The following is a 19,944-nucleotide window of genomic DNA, read 5'->3' on the forward strand; positions in this document are numbered from 1 at the left end:
CAGGGCCTTTTTGTTTGAGTTGGGCCTCAAATTATAGCTATGACTGGAGATCCCACTAAGTTTAAACAAAGTACCCTAAGTATGGAGAGTGTGCTAAAATTAAGGTAATCCCTATACTCTTAGTGGGGTTATCAAATGTAAAATACAGGATAAGTAAGTATGCCTCATCTTAAGCAACAGAATTATTGCCTTGCTTAAATTCCCCACGGTCATAACACCCATAGCCCAATGGGCAATACAGCCCACCTCAACAACCAAGAAAAATGTCAAATAAGTAATCTTAAACTTCACCTAAGAAAACTAGTAAAAGATGAACAAAGCCAAAAGTCAGCAGAAGGAAGGAAATAATAAAAATCAGAGCAGAAATAAATAAAATAGTGACAAAAAAAACAGTAGAAAGGATTAATGAAACTAAGAGATGGTTCTTTGAGAAGATAAACAAAATTGATAAACCCTTAGCCAGACTCACCAAGAAAGAGAGAAGGCTCAAATAAATAAAATTAGAAATGAAAGAGGAGAAATTACCTCAGATACAGCAGAAATGCAAAAGATTCTAAGAGAATACTATGAAAAACTACATGCCCACAATTTGGATAACCTGGAAGAAATAGATAAATTCTTAGACTCATACAACATCCCAAAACTGAATCAAGAAGAAATAGAGGATCTCAAAATAGACCAATCACAAGTAAAGAGATTGAAACAGTAATCAAAAACCTCCCAACAAACAAAAGTCCAGGAACAGAAGGCTTCTCTGGAGAATTCTACCAAACATTCAAAGAAGATTAATACTTATCCTTCTCAAACTATTCCAAAAAGTTGAAGAAAATGGAACACTTCCTAACTCATTCTATGAGGCCAACATTACCCTGATACCAAAACCAGACAAGGACAAGATAAAGGAGGAAAATTACAGGCCAATGTCGCTGATGAACATAGATGCAAAAATCCTCAACAAAATACTGGCAAAGCAAATATAGCAGTACATTAAAAGGATTATACACCATGATCAAGTGGGATTTATTCCAGGAATGCAGGTATGGTTCCATAACCACAATTCAATCAATATGAAACACCACGTTAACAAAATTAGGAATAGGAATCACACGATCATCTCAATAGACACAGAGAAAGCATTTTATGAGCTCCAACACCCTTTTATGATAAAAACTCTCAACAAAATGGGTATAGAAGGAAAGTACCTCAACATAATAAAGGCCATATATGACAAACCCACTGCCAAAATCATACTCAACAGTGAAAAACTGAAAGCCATCCCTCTGAGAACAGGAATAAGACAAAGGTGCCCACTCTCACCATTCACATTCAGCATAGTACTGGAGGTTTTGACCAGAGTAATTAGGCAAGAAAAGGAAATAAAAGGAATCCAAATTGGAAAGGAAGAAGCGAAACTCTTGCTGTTTGCAGAAGACATGATTCTATATACAGAAAACCCTAAAGAATCCCTCAGTAAACTATTAGAAATAATCAAAAACTACAAAAGTTGAAGGTACAAGGTCAACTTACAAAAATCAGTTGCACTTCTATACACTAACAACAAACTAGCAGGAAGAGAAGTCAAGAATACAATCCCATCTACAACTGCAACAAAAAGAATAAAATACCTAGCAAAAAATTTAACCAAAGAGGTGAAAGACCCATACACTGAAAACTATAAGACATTATTGAAAGAAATTGAAAAAGATATAGAGAAACAGAAAGATATTCCATGCTCATGGGTTGGAAGAATAAACATAGTTAAAATGTCCATATTAGCCAAAGCAATCTACAGATTCAATGCAATCCCAATCAGAATCGCAATGACATTCTTCACGGAAATAGAGCAAAGAATCCTAAAATTTATATGGAACAACAAAAGACCTCTAATAACAAAAGCAATCCTGAGAAAAAAGAACAAAGCTGGAGGCATCACAATACCTGCCTTCAAAATATACTACAAAGCTATAGTAATCAAAACAGCATGGTACTGCCACAAAAACAGACACAGAGATCAACAGAACAGAACTGAAAACCCAGAAACGAACCCACATATCTATGGACAGCTAATTTTGACAATGGAACCAAGAACATACAATGGAGAAAGGAAATGGAGAAAGTCTCTTCAACAAATGGCATTGGGAAAACTGGACAGTCACGTGCAAAAGAATGAAAGTAGACCATTATCTTGCACGACACACAAAAATTAACCAAAAATGGATTAAAGACTTGAATCTAAGACCTGAAACAATGAAACCCCTGAACAAAATATAGGCAGTACACTCTTTGACATTGGTCTTAGCAGCATTTTTTTCGAATACTATGTCAACTCAGGCAAGGGAAACAGAAGAAAAAAAAATAACAAATGCGACTACATCAGACTAAAAACTTTCCGCAAGGCAAAGGAAACAATGAACAAAATGAAAAGACAACCCACCAACTGGGAGAAAATATTTGCAAATCATATATGCAACAAGCGGTTAATCTCCAAAATATATAAAGAACTCATATAACTCAACAAAAACACAAACAATGCAATCAAAATATGGGCAGAGGATTTGAACAGACGTTTTTCCAAAGAAGATATACATATAGCCAACAGGCACATGAAAAGATGTTCAACATCACAAATCATCAGGGAAATGCAAATCAAAACTACAGTGAGATATCACCTTACACCTGTGAGAATGGCTATAATTACCAAGACAAAAAACAACAAACGTTGGAGAGAATGTGGGGAAAAGGGAGCCCTCATGCACTGCTGGTGGGAATGCAGACTGGTGCAGCCACCATGGAAAACACAGATGGAGATTTCTCAAAATGTTAAAAATAGAAATAGCATATGATTCAGCTATCCCACTACTGGCTATTTATCCAAGAACTTGAAATTAACGATCCAAAGAAATTTATGCACCCCTTTGTTCACTGCAGCATTATTCACAATAGCCAAGATGTGGAAGCAATCCAAGAGCCCTTCTAACGGATGAATGAATAAAGAAGATGTGGTGTATACATATATAGTGATATAGATAGATAGATAGATAGATAGATAGATAGATAGATACAATGGAATACCACTCAGCCATAGAAAAAGACAAAATCATCCCATATGCAGTAACACGGATGATCCTTTAGGGTTTGATGTTAGCAAAATAAGCCAGACAGAGAAAGACAAATCCTGCATGATTTCACTCATACGTGGAAGATAAACAAATACATGGATAAAGAGAATAGATTAGTAGTTTCCATCAGGGAAGGGGGCTGGAGGTGGGCAAAAGGGGTAAAGGGGCACATATGTATGGTGACGGACAAAGATTAGACTACTAATGGTGAGCACAATGAAATCTAGCCAGAAAATGATAAATAAGAAAATACATCCAAAACTACATAGTTATAAACCATTCAAATCTCAATAAAATTATTGGAAACACAATTATATAAGTTTGAGCAGATTTGAAAGGGTAACGCTTTTTGGAGAAGGATACGAGTGACTGAGTTTCAGTAAATATATATTGAACACGTGTGCAAGGCCCTGTCCAAAGTATGTGGGATACAACAATGAAAAGATGGATGTGGTATAGAGATAATCCCCTTATTTCAAGTTTTACATCTCAATACCTTCAGTTGCAGAGTATGAAGTAGAAAAGAAATAGGAAATTAAGAATGTGAGAATATATAGAAACTTGATTGTCATGGAAGCCAAGGAAGGAGTAATTTTCATGGAATGGAATGGGTGATGAATTTTATCAAATAGTTCTTACTATAGCTTTTTTTCCCTTTCTAATATCCATGTCACAAATAATATTTATTGTACTAGAGACACGGAGGAGGAAAAGTAACAAGAGGGCATTAGTTTACTTCGGACCATAGCATTGCTTATGATGGGAGGTTTTTTTAATATATTCTGCATCTTCCATTCATACAAGTGTGGTATCGAGGTTACTGGTGATCCTGAGAAGTGAATTTTCTAAATAGCAATTTGCAATAGTTAAGGGTTAATATTTCTTAAAGTATTCATAACACTTTTGAGGTGTGGTGTTCAGAAATATATTTAAGCGTTTAACAAAATTGCTTTTATGTCATGTTTCTATAGCATATGGCTCTACCAATGCCACTAACACTATTTTTTTCATTATTTTTCTTATGGAGTTGGACATCTCTACTTTCTTTCACTGTGCAGTAGGGAAATGTTTTTATGTTCTCTGAAGGTATAGCATCTCTTTTCTCTTCAAAATGATGCATAAGTTCTTTTAAAGGTGGGGAGATAATATTATCAGCATCAGAATTATTATTACTGTACATTTGGTAACTACTTTTTTTTGTAGGTCTCAAGACATGTCTTCTCTCTTCTAATAGTTATTTAATATTGACTGTAATGTCCCATGTTGATGCCTGTCCCATAGGTCAGAATCAAAGTGCAGCCCAAATCAAGACTGATTTCATCATCAACTTTTGGTTTATAAACTAAAAAGTGCTTTTCCTTAAACAAATGGTTTATGTTTAGAAATAACCAAATGTAAGAGTATATTTGCATTCTACATAAAACATCCTTTTTAAGTATATATATATTTAAGGTTTTATGAGTTATATATGCTTATATACGTGTGTAGAGTATATTTTTATACAGCTGAATAGCTTTAAACTCCAAAATTGACTAAAACAAAGAAAATCAACAAATAGAAGAGTATGGTATAAGCGGACAGGTTTAACATACCAATAAAGGCACTGAAATGCTTTGTATAATTAGAATCAGTTTGATTGCCAGCTCTGTCATCTTCACAGTACAATCTTCACATGATTTTCCAGAATTACAGGAATATAGAGCCTAAAGCAATGGTTTCGACCATGTGTCTATGTGTGCGTGTATGTAGACCCTACATACTGTGGGGTAGGTCAGGGGGCTATCATTCTATCCCCTCCAGCACATTCCAGTCCAGAAGAAAGGACTTAAGCACAGAAAGTTCTGAAAACTGTTATAGTGATTCTAACATGAGTACAGCACCAATTTCACCATGCCCAAAACATTTTAAACACACACATGCACACAGAACCCCCCTCTCTTTTCCAGCATTTGAGAACCGCTGCCCTAAATCATATACCAGTGGTGGATAAATGAGCTTGTTGAAAGAAAATTTCTATGATATATGTAATGCCTTAATTAAAGAATAGATACAATGATATAAGATTTGGTAGATATGAATATTCATATTCTTATCTAAAGAATCTGCATAAAACAATTTTATGGGTCCAAGTAAACCATTGCTTACAGATCACCACTCCCTCATGAAGAGCTGGGTGGCATAGATCAACCTGATAACTTTCCATCTGGTTCTGAATTCATAGACTCTAGCAGCCATTCATTCAACAAGGAATTGTGAATAAAGGCTTTTAACTTACTTCCTGTAGGAGTGTGAAATGAAAGAAAGATTTCCACACAGCTGAAGATAGTGGACAGAATGCCATGACAATGCAGTTAAATTAAATCAAATAAATTGGATGCATTTAAATAGCTTCTTGCTAATATGCATGCCAGTAAGACTCTTATTAAGTTAAGGAAAGTAAATAATGAAAATAAGAAATGCTTTCCTGGGGTTGGAAAGGAACACGATAAGAATCATCAGAGCTAGAAAATATTACAAATAAGAATTATGAAATAAAGTAAGAAAAAGATTCGAGTAAAAGTTTTATGAAAGAAAATTACAAAGGAACTCAGACTTATGGAGTGTGTGTGTCTATGATTTAGAAGGCGCTGAGGTTAGTGAAATTATGTGTTTGACTAATATTGCAAGGTATTTATTGAAATAACAAGAATATTTACTATTACCTTACTTATAAATTTAAATGTTTTGACACAAACATTTCCGGGGCAGATCACTCAAAAATGATGCACCAGTGAAAAATGATGCAATAACATCTACGTTACTCTATGTTCTTTGCCACAGAATTATTTGCCACTTATTCTGAAAATTCATTTACACTTTTCTTACTTTTTCTAACTTGTGAAGTGATAATATATACTCCTTTCTTAACCTTTCTTCTGCTGCGTGTTGAGAATAGCTCATGTTCATACGCAGCTAGTAAAAGGAAAAGCCAACATTTAAACCCAGAGCATTTGGTTCAAGTTCAGTGCTCATTTGGCCAGGTAAAATAATTGGATAAATGATTTGTACCATGAACAAGACTGAAGGAGTATCAATAAATAACGACTAGAATATACAGTATCTTAAAATATAGCAACAAGAAATTTGACTTGATGTAGCAGGCAACAAGCATCCATTATAGATTTTTCATCCTGTGAGTAAAGCAAGGAAAATGATCATTTATCTATCTGCACCATGCAAGACATTAAAGGGAAGAACATTTGGAAATATCAAATCTAAGAGGTAATTAAATCCAAGAATAGGCATAAAACTTTGATGTCAGTTTCTGAGAAATCTTTCTCATGTTTAATGATGCATTCCAAACTTAGATGAGTGCATTTGGTCCCCAGTGGTGCTCAATAAATATTTATAATTCCAGTAGATGATAAAATGGAGAGGCTCTGGAAGATAATGAATTTATTCTTCATGTTTAGGAATTAGAAGAGTGAGGGAAGGAAATAGGAATTTGTTATCCATCAACATAGAGGTAACCACTGAACCACAAGAGACAATGAGTGCTCTGAGCAATGAGTGTAGCAAAAGACTATAAACACAGCTTTAGTAAACACCTGATTATTTTTCAGTGTCAATTCCCATGTTGATTCTCAAACAAAGCATTTGGGGACCTCAAAGCAGATGGTGGAAAGAGAGAAGTGGCCAGAAAGTGGTAGCAGTTGCTGCAGTGAAAGCTAGCAATTAAACAACGAGGGTCTGGTGTCACATAGTGATAAATTCTAAAACCAGGTCTGCTATCTTCTGAGTTTTTTATCCTGGTCAAGTTAACTAAGTCTCTGTTCACTTAAAAATGGGAGTAATAGTATCTGCCATATTGGCTTGCTGTGAGAATTAAATAAAATAATAAAGTGCTTAGCGTTGTGCAGGAATCAAGATTAAGGCTCTGGGAGAGACTAATTGCAATGGAACTTAGCGTACCCTCAGGTGGATAACGGAGTACTTTCTGGAAACTGAAGATGAAACCCAGTGCTAAGAAAGGAGACAAAGGCGGACTGCTGTATCTCCTTGGACTCTTGAGTTTCAGAGCTAATCCCAGGAACAAGGGATTAGAAACAAGCCTTCAGATGGAAAAGCACAGTAGCAGCATCTAAAACGAGCTGTTACAGGCTGAAATTGAGCAGCAGAAGGAGAAAAAAATAGTTTAAGAAACAAACCAGTGAAAACAGATAAAACAGGAATAATTTGTAATATGAAAAGCAAGAATAAGGGAATCTTAAGATGTAGGAGATAATGAACCCTGGGAAAGTTTATAGGATGTTTAAACGAATTAAAACTAATTCAAATTCCAATGATTTGGGCTGAAAGAGATTTTTAGTGATGCAAGGAGAGGATTAACAAAGCAGTGGGGAGAAACTGTTGGAGACATGGAGAGGCATAGAATGGACAGTGTGTCTGAACTTTTCTGTGTTTAACGGAACAGTAAAATAAGAAAAAGCTAGAATAACAGGGGGAAAATCCTTGAGAATTGGGGAAATCTGTACATATTTGAAGGTAAAAGGAGAGAGTTGAGGGAGAGGGGAAAAACAAAACAAACATACCAAAAAAGCCTAGAGCTGGACAGGAAAGAAATTGTAGAAGAAATAAGTGGAATTATAAGGATAAATACATTAATATCCAAAGTACAATTAGAGCTCTTCTTTTCATAAAAAGGACTGTAAGAAGGATGCCTATATGAGAAGACTCAAATTTGCCAGCAAATGGGAGGGAAAACACTTTACTTATACAGGGAATTGACTGGAGGATTTTGAGAGCTAGAATAATAGTTATGAGAAAGAAAGCAATTAGCGGAAAAAAATTTATCAGAGTCAACTTACAACTTGGCTACCAAGATTCAGAAATGAGTCAAACCTTTGCTTTCCTGCATCTGAAACAGAAAATATACATCTAATACAGCAAATATAAGAACTCTAAGATGAGCTCCCTAAACCCGGTATGTGCCAGAGATATGTTCTGCAATGAGTGAAAATTTTAATTTGCTCAACCTGCAGGCTGCCATGGTAGCTGCATCTTCTGACCAGCTTCATGCCAAGCTAACATTAACATTTTCTATGTGTACCAAGATGTGAAAAAGGTTGGAACGCTCTGCTCTAAAACCATATTCATACAGCCCAAAGTGAAGCTTCCTTGACAAACATTTAGTAAATTCCGAAAGATTCAATATACAGGAAAACAAAATAAGAATATTTAAAAATACAATAGAATTAAAGGTTATAAAACCTAAATAAATAATTTAAGATGTTCAAAATAATTTAATAAAGAGAATTTGCATTCACTATATGGATCCAAATCTATGATGTAGAAGAAACAACGGCAATCATGTGTCAAAAATGTGGATATTATGATAATATAGGACTTTTCTCCAAAATTAAACAAGCTCAAAAATAGACTTGTACTCTTAGTGTATAACTTTGACATACAAGGTTATACTTCGAGGTCTGCCTTCTGCTGCCTTCAAAACAGTTTTTAAAGTTGAATATGTTTTTATATTTGTAACGGTTTCAGAAATTATATTAATGCTTAGGAGGTTGTGTTAAGTACTAAGACTATAATGCCGATTATTTAAAGTAGTTTTTATGAAGAAAATGGGAAGTAAAATTAAAAATGCAAGTCACATGAAGATAACATCAAGGTTTTGGGAATATAAGAAGCATATGTATACATACATATGTTATTAAGAATTTTAGATATATTGTAGTAAATCATTTATTATCACAGGTTAATATTATTAAATGTTCAAATAATGGCCTCTTTAAGACACTAAGTTAAAGGTATTAAAGAATACGTTCAACATTAAAGAGCGTACTAAAGAAATCGATCACAGGTCTTATTGTTTCCGTAACTCTTTCTAGAGGGACCAACCGACAAGGAAGTACACTAAAAGGATGTTTTCCATCACGTGACCTTTGCTCCCTTTCAGTTCCAGCTGATTGCTCAAGGACAGACCATCCACAGAGGGTAAGTGACTAGTTGGAAATGACCCCATACAGTCAAACATACGATTGCATTAATATCTAAACACAATTTGAAGACAAACAGGTAACATTAATTTGCAATTCTGTTAGGAACATATGAATACTCTAACTTAAAATAGAACATCTAAAAGCATTTTACCTTAATTTGTTGTGTGTTAAAATCTGAAATATTGAATTCAACCTTTAATATTCTCTGCCTTTAACAGCTCTGAATTCCTATATGAAACCATTTGAGGAAAGGGAGACAAGCAAAGTACTTACTTGTGATGCTATTTCTCGAGACTGACACAAAGGGAGGAAAAAAGAAACACACAAAATGTGGTTTAGACAATGAGTAAACAATACATACATGAAACAATCAACAACAAAGACAAAACAGGACAGCTACCCACAGAACACTTAAAACTGAACTATGTGTTTATTTATCATAGGGCTTTGGAATAAAATTAGGTAAAGAATAAGCTATCATCTTTAAAGTTTACCAGAGTGTTGTTCATTAGATTGTTTTTGGGTTTTTTTGTTTTTTGTTTTTTTAAAGATTGGCACCTGAGCTAACATCTGTTGCCAATCTTCTCTCTCTCTCTCTCTTTTTCTTCTTCTTCTCCCCAAAGCCCCCCAGTACATAGTTGTATATTCTAGTTACAGGTCTTTCTGGGTCTGCTATGTGGGACTCCACCTCAGCAGGCCTTGATGAGTCGTGCTAGGTCTGTGACCAGGATCCAAACCAGTGAAACTCTAGGCCACTGAAACAGAGCATACAAACTTAACCACTCAGCCATGTGGCTGGCCCCTTTGTTTCTGCTAAAATTGTCTTTCTAAGATTTGATAGAAAGAAAAAATGGCACCAGTATAAGGAAATAAAACAATTGATAGAAGCTTATGAGACTACTGTATTCATGAGAGAATATTTCACATAATTATTGACATTCAATAATCAGTATTGATATTAACACCTGTGCTATATTTTAAAATTTAGATCTTATAGTAAGATTAGTTTCCTACTAAGTATACATTTAAGTAAGTTATAGAAATATTGTGAGCTTTCGCATGGGTTATAGAGTATAAAAATTGATCTGTTCAGTCACCATATAACCCCTAAATTTTAGAAGTTATAAAAATCACGCTATCTTATTCTTCAGTTCTAAGGAAGAATATTTTATCCGTTTTTCAATACATAGAAGTGAAATTTTCAATTATATTCTTTGGCGTAATATAACTCAAGTGTAACTCATTATCTACCATTCTAACTATTATAAATATGAAAATTGCATCATAAACATTTCATTATAGGTTTCTTGAAACTGTTTATCTCAGGATTCTTAACACACGACCTAATGGAATAAATGTTGTTTGAGTCAACAACAGCAGAGAATGGGCGGCTAGAATTTCAAAACTATTCTATCTTAATTCTTACCAAAATAATATTGTTAATGTGATTTTGTGAAAGGTATACTTTTATTTTAATAATAGACTTAAAATATTATGTTCCAATTTAATAGTAAAGAGTTACTGATTGGTAGATGGGACAGTCAATAATTATTCCATTATGCATATTTTTTAAAGCTACAGGGCTTATGGACCGTATGAAGGTGACCAACAATTAGAGTAACATATTCCACAAATTTATTATGTGGTTTTTAAAGATGTTGGTACTTTAATACATCTTAAAATGATCTCTTTCTAATTTCTAGTAAAATTTCACTGGTTATAGTACACTGCGGGCAAATGTGATTTTCAGTACACTGGAAAACTGGAGGCAAATATGGTTCCACAGTTTCTTCCCAAAGAACCATAGGAACAAATATGTTTATTAATTCAGAATTTTTCAGATTTTGGAAGAATAGTGCTATATCATATACTGTATGGTAAGTGATACCCCTAGTGGGTCTTGGATAGCATTTTATAATAAAAAATCAGTATTTCAGCAATGAAAAGTATAAATATTCACTTTAAGTAGAATAATAAATGTTATAAATAATCTCATAACAATTCAAGTGAGCTTTTGTCACCAAATGAGTTTAGTAAGCTTTTTGGGTTTCAGAATTGTGGATAAAGGATAGTGGACAGAAATATTGTTCTTCTTTGCCCCCAAAAGGAGCAAGAGTCCTTGTCTATCCTGTATTTGTTTTTTGAACCAGGAGATTCTGATGTTTACCAAAATACCCTTAAATAGACCCATATAGAAGGTGGTAGAAGTTCTTCTGGCAAAGTGATACAGGACTAGGTAAAAAGGGGCAGACCAGCTGTACCCTACTTTCCATGGACTGTTTTTCTCGTCCCCATATGCACCTCCACTTTTCTATGTGTTTGTATAAATCCTCCTTCCACTGATATATAGTCCACCCAAAACCCTGAGATTGTTTGCCAGGTCTTTTATAAATTTTATAATTTTAATTATGAATATTCTTTATCATCATTTGTCTTTTCAAAGATGTCTGCTAAAGTATTCAGTTCTTCCTCCACACCCACAGCCAAAGCGGTGATATAACTTATAATAACTTTTTTTTTCTCTACATAGAAGACGAGAAGATATTGAAGACAGACTAGAAAATGATGTGGCACGAGAATGTGCATCTGCCTTTAAAATGTTTTATTTTTTTGACTCCATGAAATAAGAAGGAAGCAAGAGTTTTTATATTCTTAAATGTTGGCATTTAATTAAAAATTCTTCATAAAATAGGATAGAATTTAACACTGGAAAGTATAAACCAAAGAAACGATCAATAAATGGGTCTAATATGACTACTTTATGGCTATATATGTATTGGTTATTGTTTTTATTAGCTATAAATATATAGTTTAAGTAGTCAGAAAATACTACGGTTTATTTTAAAAAATAGCACCTTCCACCATAATTTCTTGTTTCCCCCTCATAGGAACCATCAACTTTTACCTCTGTAAACTGAATATACTGCTCTTTATCTCTCTGTTTCTACGAAACACACTTGATTGTTATTTTTAAATTTTTTCAGTTTCTGCATTTATCTATTGACTTCTCCCTCTGGAAGAAGAGGAATTAATCTTTTCCACCTATTCCACTACCCTTGCCGTCTCCCATTATTTCAAAATAGTTCAAGTGTAATTTTGGTTAGATCAAAATTCAGGGCATATTATGACTAAGTACAATTTACAGATGGGCAATATAGGAAACATAGTTTCTATTCATTTCCTGCACAAATGTTTTGTTGTTGGTTGTGGTCTTGTACTCTTAGAGTTAATAATTGTCTTATTTTATTAATTGTTTAGTTAGACATGTACTTAAGAATTCATCATAAACTCTTTGGCAATTGTATAAGATATTTCTGCAACATTAAGATGCATCAGGTTCTACAGATGTCATCTTCCTGAAGAAATCTCTTTGAAGCCTTCTGATCTGCTCCGTGTTGCCCTTATGCCTGGTGGTCCTTTCCTCACCATTCTGGAAATTTCCTTGGCCTCATACTTGTTGCCTGGTTCCCATAAAATGTCTGGTGACCCTCCAAATAGTGACCATCCCTTGGTCTCCATCTTCTCCTCTCCTTCAGTATTCTGAAATTTTATGATGCTGTATGAGTCTACTTTAATGCCTTGCGGGGGGCACCTGGTGACCCTTCAGGTTTGGAAACTAATACACTTCTGTTCTGAGATTATTCCTAAATTACTGCACTGATATTTCTTCAATTTTGCTGCATTTCCTCTTCATGGATGTCTTATAATTCATATCTTAGACCTCCTGGATTTGTTCTCTAATTTTATCTTATCTTTACTATTTCCACGTTCGAACTTTTGCTCTAATTTCTCAATGATTTCCTCAACTTCATGGTACAAACATTTTCATTTCTGCTAGTATATTTCATTTCCCAAGAATTCTTTTTTTTTTCTGAATGTTCTTTTAGAACTATAGCTTCCTGGTCACCCTTCATCCTTGTAATATCATTTTAATAATATTAATTATAGCTTTTCAATATATAACTTTACTAACATATTTTACATATCATATAATTCACTCTCATCTAGTGTAAAATTCAGGGATACTTTAGTAAATCTATCAAGTTCTATAACAATCACCATAAGTCAGTTTTAGAATATTTCCATCAATCCAGTAAGTGCCATCATGTTCATTAACTGTTGCTCCCCATTCCTTAGGCAATCACTAATCTACTTTCTGTCTGTATAGTCCTCTTTTATGACATTTCATATACTTGGAATCACACAACATGTGGTCTCTTGAGTCTTCCTCTTTCCTTTAACATGATGTTTTTGGATTCCGCCAAGGTGCAGCACATATGAGTAGCTTGTCTCTTTTTACTGCTAACTACTATTCTATGGTATGGATATGCCACATTTCATCATCTGTTCACTAGTTGGTGAACATTTGGATTGTTTCCAATTTTTGGCTATTATGAATAATACTGCTAAGAACATTCATGTGCACGTCTTTGTGTAGATATACTTTTATTTCTCTTGGGTAAATACTTAGGAGTGGAAGTTTTTATTTTATGTTTTGAAATTTTCTTTTCTCTTCTTTGTTTATTTTGGTTTCTCTATTTCATGTTATTTCCTGAAATAGGGAATTTTTAATTGTCTTCCCATATATAAGAGTAGAGGGCTAATAAATTGATTGAAAGCTCTGGGTGAGATTCTTCTCATTGTGAGTTTCCTAGTCATCCGGCTGGATGAATGAATGAACTGGAGAATCTCCTATGTCTGTATTTTTAGGTCTTTCTACCTGGCTTGCTCAGATCTCCTAGGGAAGACTTTTCAATCTGCTGCTGAAATCTAAAGTATACAGACTGTACCCTTTCACTTAGCTCTCCGAATTCAGTGTGGTACTACTGCCCTCAGTGCCGCCCAGTGCCCCCCAGTCCACAGACCACCTGGGTAGCCTCTCCGTAGAATCAGTCTTCAGTCTTTGCCAGTGTGGGGTGAGGGACAGCAGCACAGCTGTGCAAACTGTCAGGGAGAATGGGGATCTGACAGCTCTCCAAGCAGGAATATGTCAGACTCTTCAATTCTAATTATTGGATCAAGTTTCTACCTTCTGAAATCTGGTGTCTTTCTTTAATCAAAGTAAGAGAATATTGGCATTTGGGGCAATGATTAATTATTTGAATTCTAACACTTGAATTTTCTTGAACCATCTGAGATTTGAATGAGACAGTGGAATGGAGGAACCATTCTTTCATTTTATTAGATTCACTAAACTCTTATTCTGTGTTTTTATATGATTGGGAAAATAAGAATGTGCTCCTTTTCACACAAAAGCCAATGTCTTTACTGAGTTAATATTTAATTAACGTCTCCCTATTTTTTATTAAAAAGAAGATTGACTTAAGGGATATTTACTTTAATGGTACTTTTGCATCTTGCAAAACTATGATTGAAGGTAGATACTGTTCATCACATTACCTTAAAATTTCTTATAAGGAAACTCACAATATACTCATTCTTTTAATAGTGAGCAGGAAAAACAACTCTTTCTCGAGATGAACTTGTATCTTTTATCTATCCGACTACAGTTATTACATACCTCAACAGTTGTAGTTTTGCTTTATTTGCCAGGAAAATAAAAGCAGAATTCCAACTCAACTGTAGGGGTCAGTTCATTTTAGACGTAGAGTAACATTAATTTCTCTGCCCATATTAATATACTTTGTTGTAAAAATTCTTGATGGTCCTATTTTTATCTTTAATTATTTTAATTGCCTTCTTTTTCTCTACAATAGGTGGAATGCAAAACTTAAATGAAAATATTTGTGCCAAAAGATGAATTGAAGTCAATGCAAGAAAACAGGAGGTATCACCTTTATTTAGCCCAATTTCACTTGATCTTCTTAAGAATGTGTGTTTTTCAAATGAACTAGATGTCTGGGGATTTACAAACATTTTACTGAGGTGACCTTTATTTGTGATGGGAAGAATTGACCAAAATGTAATGTTAAATGCTCCTTGATGGCAATACAAATATTTAATTATCCTTTCCCTACCTACACTGTAAACAGCATACAATGAAGTCCTTTCATAGTATGAAATGACTGACATGGATACGGGCTAGACCAAAGGCGGAATTTACAATTTTCAAATTCATGAAGCCTACATATAAGAACATGATAAAACTCTGATGTATGGAAACCTTCTTCATACTTACCAAGTTCAAATATGAAATGGTTGTTAGTTATGAAAGCACTTGTCTCTTCTAACTTTTAATCAAATAATTTTTTGAATCCAGTATTCCTAAAATGTTAGTCATATCTAGACAAACTATCATACATATTTAACTATCTGGTATCTTTCTCCTGTCAATCATTCCTGATTTTCTCTGATTTGGTCTTGCTCTTTGTGGTGTGAAACACAGGGACCACAGCCAATGATGAACTCAGATTCGGTAGAAGAGATAGCAATAAAGTTCCTTTTAGCATTCCTGACGCTATGGTGAAACCAACTCAATATCACTTATTTAACTGTCAAACTATAAATTCTAACCAAAAAAAACCCCAAAATCTACTCTGTTACTCTTATGCTTCCTATAAATTTCTTATTTTCTATACATGGAATCATTGATTTTACCACAAACTGGCTTGATGATAACATGGACTACAGAAATGCATATAACTGATCTAAGCCTCATAGTTGAGGTAATTTTGTATAAGATCAAAAAAAAAAAAAAGAAATGGCTAACCAAACTTCAAATAAATTTGAGGTATTTGAAGAAGAAAAATAATTCAAGAATGTAAGCCATAATTTATATTAAATAATTTTATAGATGTTGATAGGAGAGTGCATTTATCCAAAATTTTTATTTCATAAAAGAGTCGAATTTAAAATGTGATGTTTTACTAAGGAAATATAAACTATTTAGAACCACACAATGTGACCAGATCAAAATGTGGATATGTCTGCAGCTGCAGGCAGCCATCAGAAATCTGTTCCATATTAATAGACTCTAGTTTGCTTTTAAAATTACTGAGCTTTCCTCTGGGAAGGTCTGGCATGGCTACTGGAGTATTTTCTTGGCTTCAGAGTAGTCTTCATGCTAAAGTTTGAGAAATGTGAATTTCAGCACTTACTAACTTATCCTTGTTTTGCTTTCTTCCAAATGGTAATATATGGAGTTGGAGAGAATATTAAAAAGCTGGACATCTTAGCCAAGAACTTTTCTTACGTGTCAGAAGTTTACTTAGAATTAATTTGCTTCCTGACAATCTTGTAGAAATGAAAGACCCTAGATCTACAAAACATATTCAGAGTCCAAAACCCACAAATTCTGCAATAGCCCCTTTGCTAAGAGCATTTTGTGAAATTCTGACATAGTTTACTAAAACAAATAATTAAGTTTTTTGCATCTGAGAACTGACACTGTGCTCAGCATTCTTTTTTTACTTTCTATGACATTTTTCAGAAATCAATTTCCAAGTTTAGGAATGGCTGTACTTAATCAGACTAAACAATAAAACTGGAATATTTTGGTATTTCCAAACCTCAGATGTAGTAAGTTTCTGAGATTCAGTCCTGTAGATCCCAATGGGAACATCTCCAGTAGAAGAACACAACTTCTGATAAAGTCTGGCGTAAGTTCTTATCCATAAGTCATCCTCAGTGATTGTCATCTGTAATACGATGAATTATTTATATATTAAATCTTTAAGAAATAAAAACCTAGTGGTTATTTACACATCTTAAAGGTAGGATTGATTGATACTTTGAAGTCTCCAAGTGACATTTCACAGGTGCTCATCCATTAAACTTATTTATTACATTCCACCTCAGCCTTATCCTTGGGTTCCCCCAAACGTAAGAAACCAACCACTCAATTTGTGGCAACAAGAGATTGTATTAGCTCCATATCAGTAGGTAATAGTCACCAGTAATTGACTGGGAGATGCTGGAAAATGTGGAGACTTTTAAATGCTAAGACAACTAGGGGCTGCTACTGAGATTTAGTGGACAGAGTATGCTGATGATAAAAATCTTAAAGTGCAAACAACAATCCAGTATGAAAAAGAATTGTCCATCCAAAGTTCTAATAACACTCGTACTGAGAAAGAGCTGTAGCAGAATGAGCACAGGGCTCACAGACAGGAGGCATAAGTACTAGTCTCTCTTTGCTAATCATAAATCTGAATTGTTAGCAAGTTACTTCATTAAATCCACTTGCACATAGTATACTCATGTATTAAACAAAAGGGTTAAAAGTGCCTGATCACTCTTTTCCTTGATAGTATGGCACCCTGGGTCAAAAACCGTCAGTCTCAAATTGCCAGCTAGAAAAAAATACCTGTTCTGAATTTTGTGGAGAATGGCTATTTGGTCATGATTATTAATTTAAAATAATATGTTTTCCCTGAAAATTTTTTTAGGGATTAAAAAAACTACAATGCTCTTCTTTGAGCACATATTAGGAAAAGCATGGCATAGAAGAGTTAGCCAAAGTCTATTATGGATGGGTTTCAGAATCTACCAGAACAATCTTCTGCTCCAGAGATTATTGACTTACAGAACAAAGAAACCCCGATCCTGGTGTGGTGTCCAATCCCAACAGGAGTCTGGTGATAGAAATCATATAATCCTTCACAAATGACTGCAATATAAACAAAATATGTATTTATTACGGACATAAAAATGTATAGAACAGCTGACTATGGACGCCTTACCATTTCTAAAGCTTCCTTCTCATAACACATTGTTAAGCCTCCATAAAAAAGGAAATAAAAATCTATCTTGTCAGTACGCATGTGCAGTTAAGTTGTCCATAAGGAAACAGGGGAAACGATTATTCTCTAGAATACCCTGACATGCTTAAATTTTATGCATGCTGTTGGACATGATAAAACATTTTTGGATTTTTTAATAACAAAGTATGGGCTGAAATAGAATAAAGAATATCAAAAACCTTGAAAGAACAAAAATTTGCAATGAAATATTTCAACGAGATCTTTTTAGGATTAAGCTCTATGCTATTAGAATACATTTCTAATATTTAAGTAAATCTAAATATTAATGAATTAATAGTTTAACATTAAATATCATTATCAGACTATTTTATGTGCTAACATATCAGATATATTTTGATATGTTGCTAGAACACTACTCAATAGAACAACACTCAACAGTTAGAGTATTAACTTAATGATACTTCCAATTTCTTCAATTTATTCTAAACTCTGAAAAAAAACCCTTTCAATCCATACAAGCAAATTTCACCATGACATGTAACAATTACTAAATAAACGTATGAAATGACTGCCTTAAGTTTGATCTTCAAGTGTTAAAAAGTGAAAAATGTAAATAATCTAGTTATTTTGCATAGCAAAGACTTTTAAAATATTATAATACCTTTTAAATACATCTACCAGACTACTTTGTTGATTACTATTTTATTTTACCAACAGCTAGTTTCAGAAAAGTAAACCCTTCATCTAAAGGAGAACACAAGGAAACATGTCCATTCCCTTTTTTCAGGGCAAAGAAATGGCATTCTAGTTTTGCAAGTATATTAGTCTCTTAGTAGTTAGGACATGAACACATCGGGGGCCACCAGGAGGAGTTGCGACATGCACCGTTAGAGAGCATAGCTCACCTTCATGTGTACCTCAGTGCATGCTAGAGAAGAAGAATTTTTAAATAGATTCTCAGGCACTGAAAACTATTATTTTCCAAACAAAAAATAGAAAGTATTCATGGTAGAGAAAGTAAACTGAAGATTTGGCAAATGACTATTTTAAATTATTTTAGACCCAGATGTGGTAACACAGCTAATTTGTTTGCTGCATTCACCTCTCACGCATTCCTTGTCCAGAAGCCATTTGTCCCATAATTTCATCAGGGCACAAACAAGAGGTAGGAAGGAGCCAAAAAGATGTGAACAGGCCCTGCTTGAGATCACAAAATCTGTGCATTCGATCTCATGCCATTCAATCACAGAAGAGTCTTATTCAGTTTCACTTAGTATGTTTTTAATTTTATTTGATATAATAGTTATTTTTTAATAGTTGGTTTTCCAGCTGTACAAAGAAGAGAACTAATAAAACTTATTAAAAATATAAGAGCAATCTATGTTTCGAGTGGGAAGGAAAAAAGGGACTATTGAGGAGATGTAACAAAAGAAAATTACCAACCAGTAAGTTAAAGAAAAAAAAAGGACCATAAGAAAAGCCAACATTATACAAGTGTGGGATTATTTACCTGAGAGCTAGGGTTGGGAGTAATCTAATGAGGCACGGGTGGCCTGCAGATGAGGATTCACACTAACCACTGGATAGCTTATCTTTCTGAGCCCTTGTGGCTCATCTACATATTGTGATTGACAGCACTGACTGTATCACAGTTTTCTTTGGGGAAACAAATGAAATGCTGTCTAGGATAGAATTATATTAATAGTAGATACCCACAGATTTGTAGTCATTAACAATAGTTCTTATACATAATATAAAATAGTTCTATATACATAATATAAACATTTATCCTTAAGGAGATAAGTTTAAATCATTAACAAAAACAATTAGATGGTATTTGGTATATTTTAAGAATACAAGAATGCTTATTATATAACTTTAGGAATTAAATATTTAATTTCTAATATCTTTTTTAACACATAAATGAGTACTCTTTGCCTATCCAAAAAATGGACGATTAAAATATCTCATTTGATGTCAAGAGAAGCTAAATAGGCTGTTACTATTTTGAAAATTATTGTTCTAGTTCACTCCTTCTTCAGGAGCTTCAGAAAATACACTTCTTATATCTCTATTTATAACAGAAAATATGAGGCAAAAATGATGAGAAAGAAATACCTACGGCTTTCCCCTTCCACCTAACAGTTTTTCTTCTATTTAGCTCATATG

At 33.9% G+C, this 19,944-nt stretch overlaps 1 protein-coding gene across 2 annotated transcripts in view; it reads right to left on the minus strand.

The window, feature by feature from the left end:
* KCNT2 (potassium sodium-activated channel subfamily T member 2) overlaps positions 1-19,944 on the minus strand; it is a 346,988-nt gene that overhangs the window by 37,191 nt on the left and 289,853 nt on the right. For both annotated transcript variants that reach the window (XM_046679418.1, XM_046679417.1), the window contains exons 23-24: positions 17,598-17,681; positions 16,582-16,710 (exon numbers count right to left, since the gene is read on the minus strand). In XM_046679418.1, the coding sequence (XP_046535374.1) occupies positions 16,582-16,710; positions 17,598-17,681 (213 nt within the window). The remainder of the gene's footprint in view (positions 1-16,581; positions 16,711-17,597; positions 17,682-19,944) is intronic.

The sequence above is a fragment of the Equus quagga genome, chromosome 12 (genome assembly GCF_021613505.1).
Source record: "Equus quagga isolate Etosha38 chromosome 12, UCLA_HA_Equagga_1.0, whole genome shotgun sequence".
Classification (NCBI taxonomy): domain Eukaryota; kingdom Metazoa; phylum Chordata; class Mammalia; order Perissodactyla; family Equidae; genus Equus; species Equus quagga.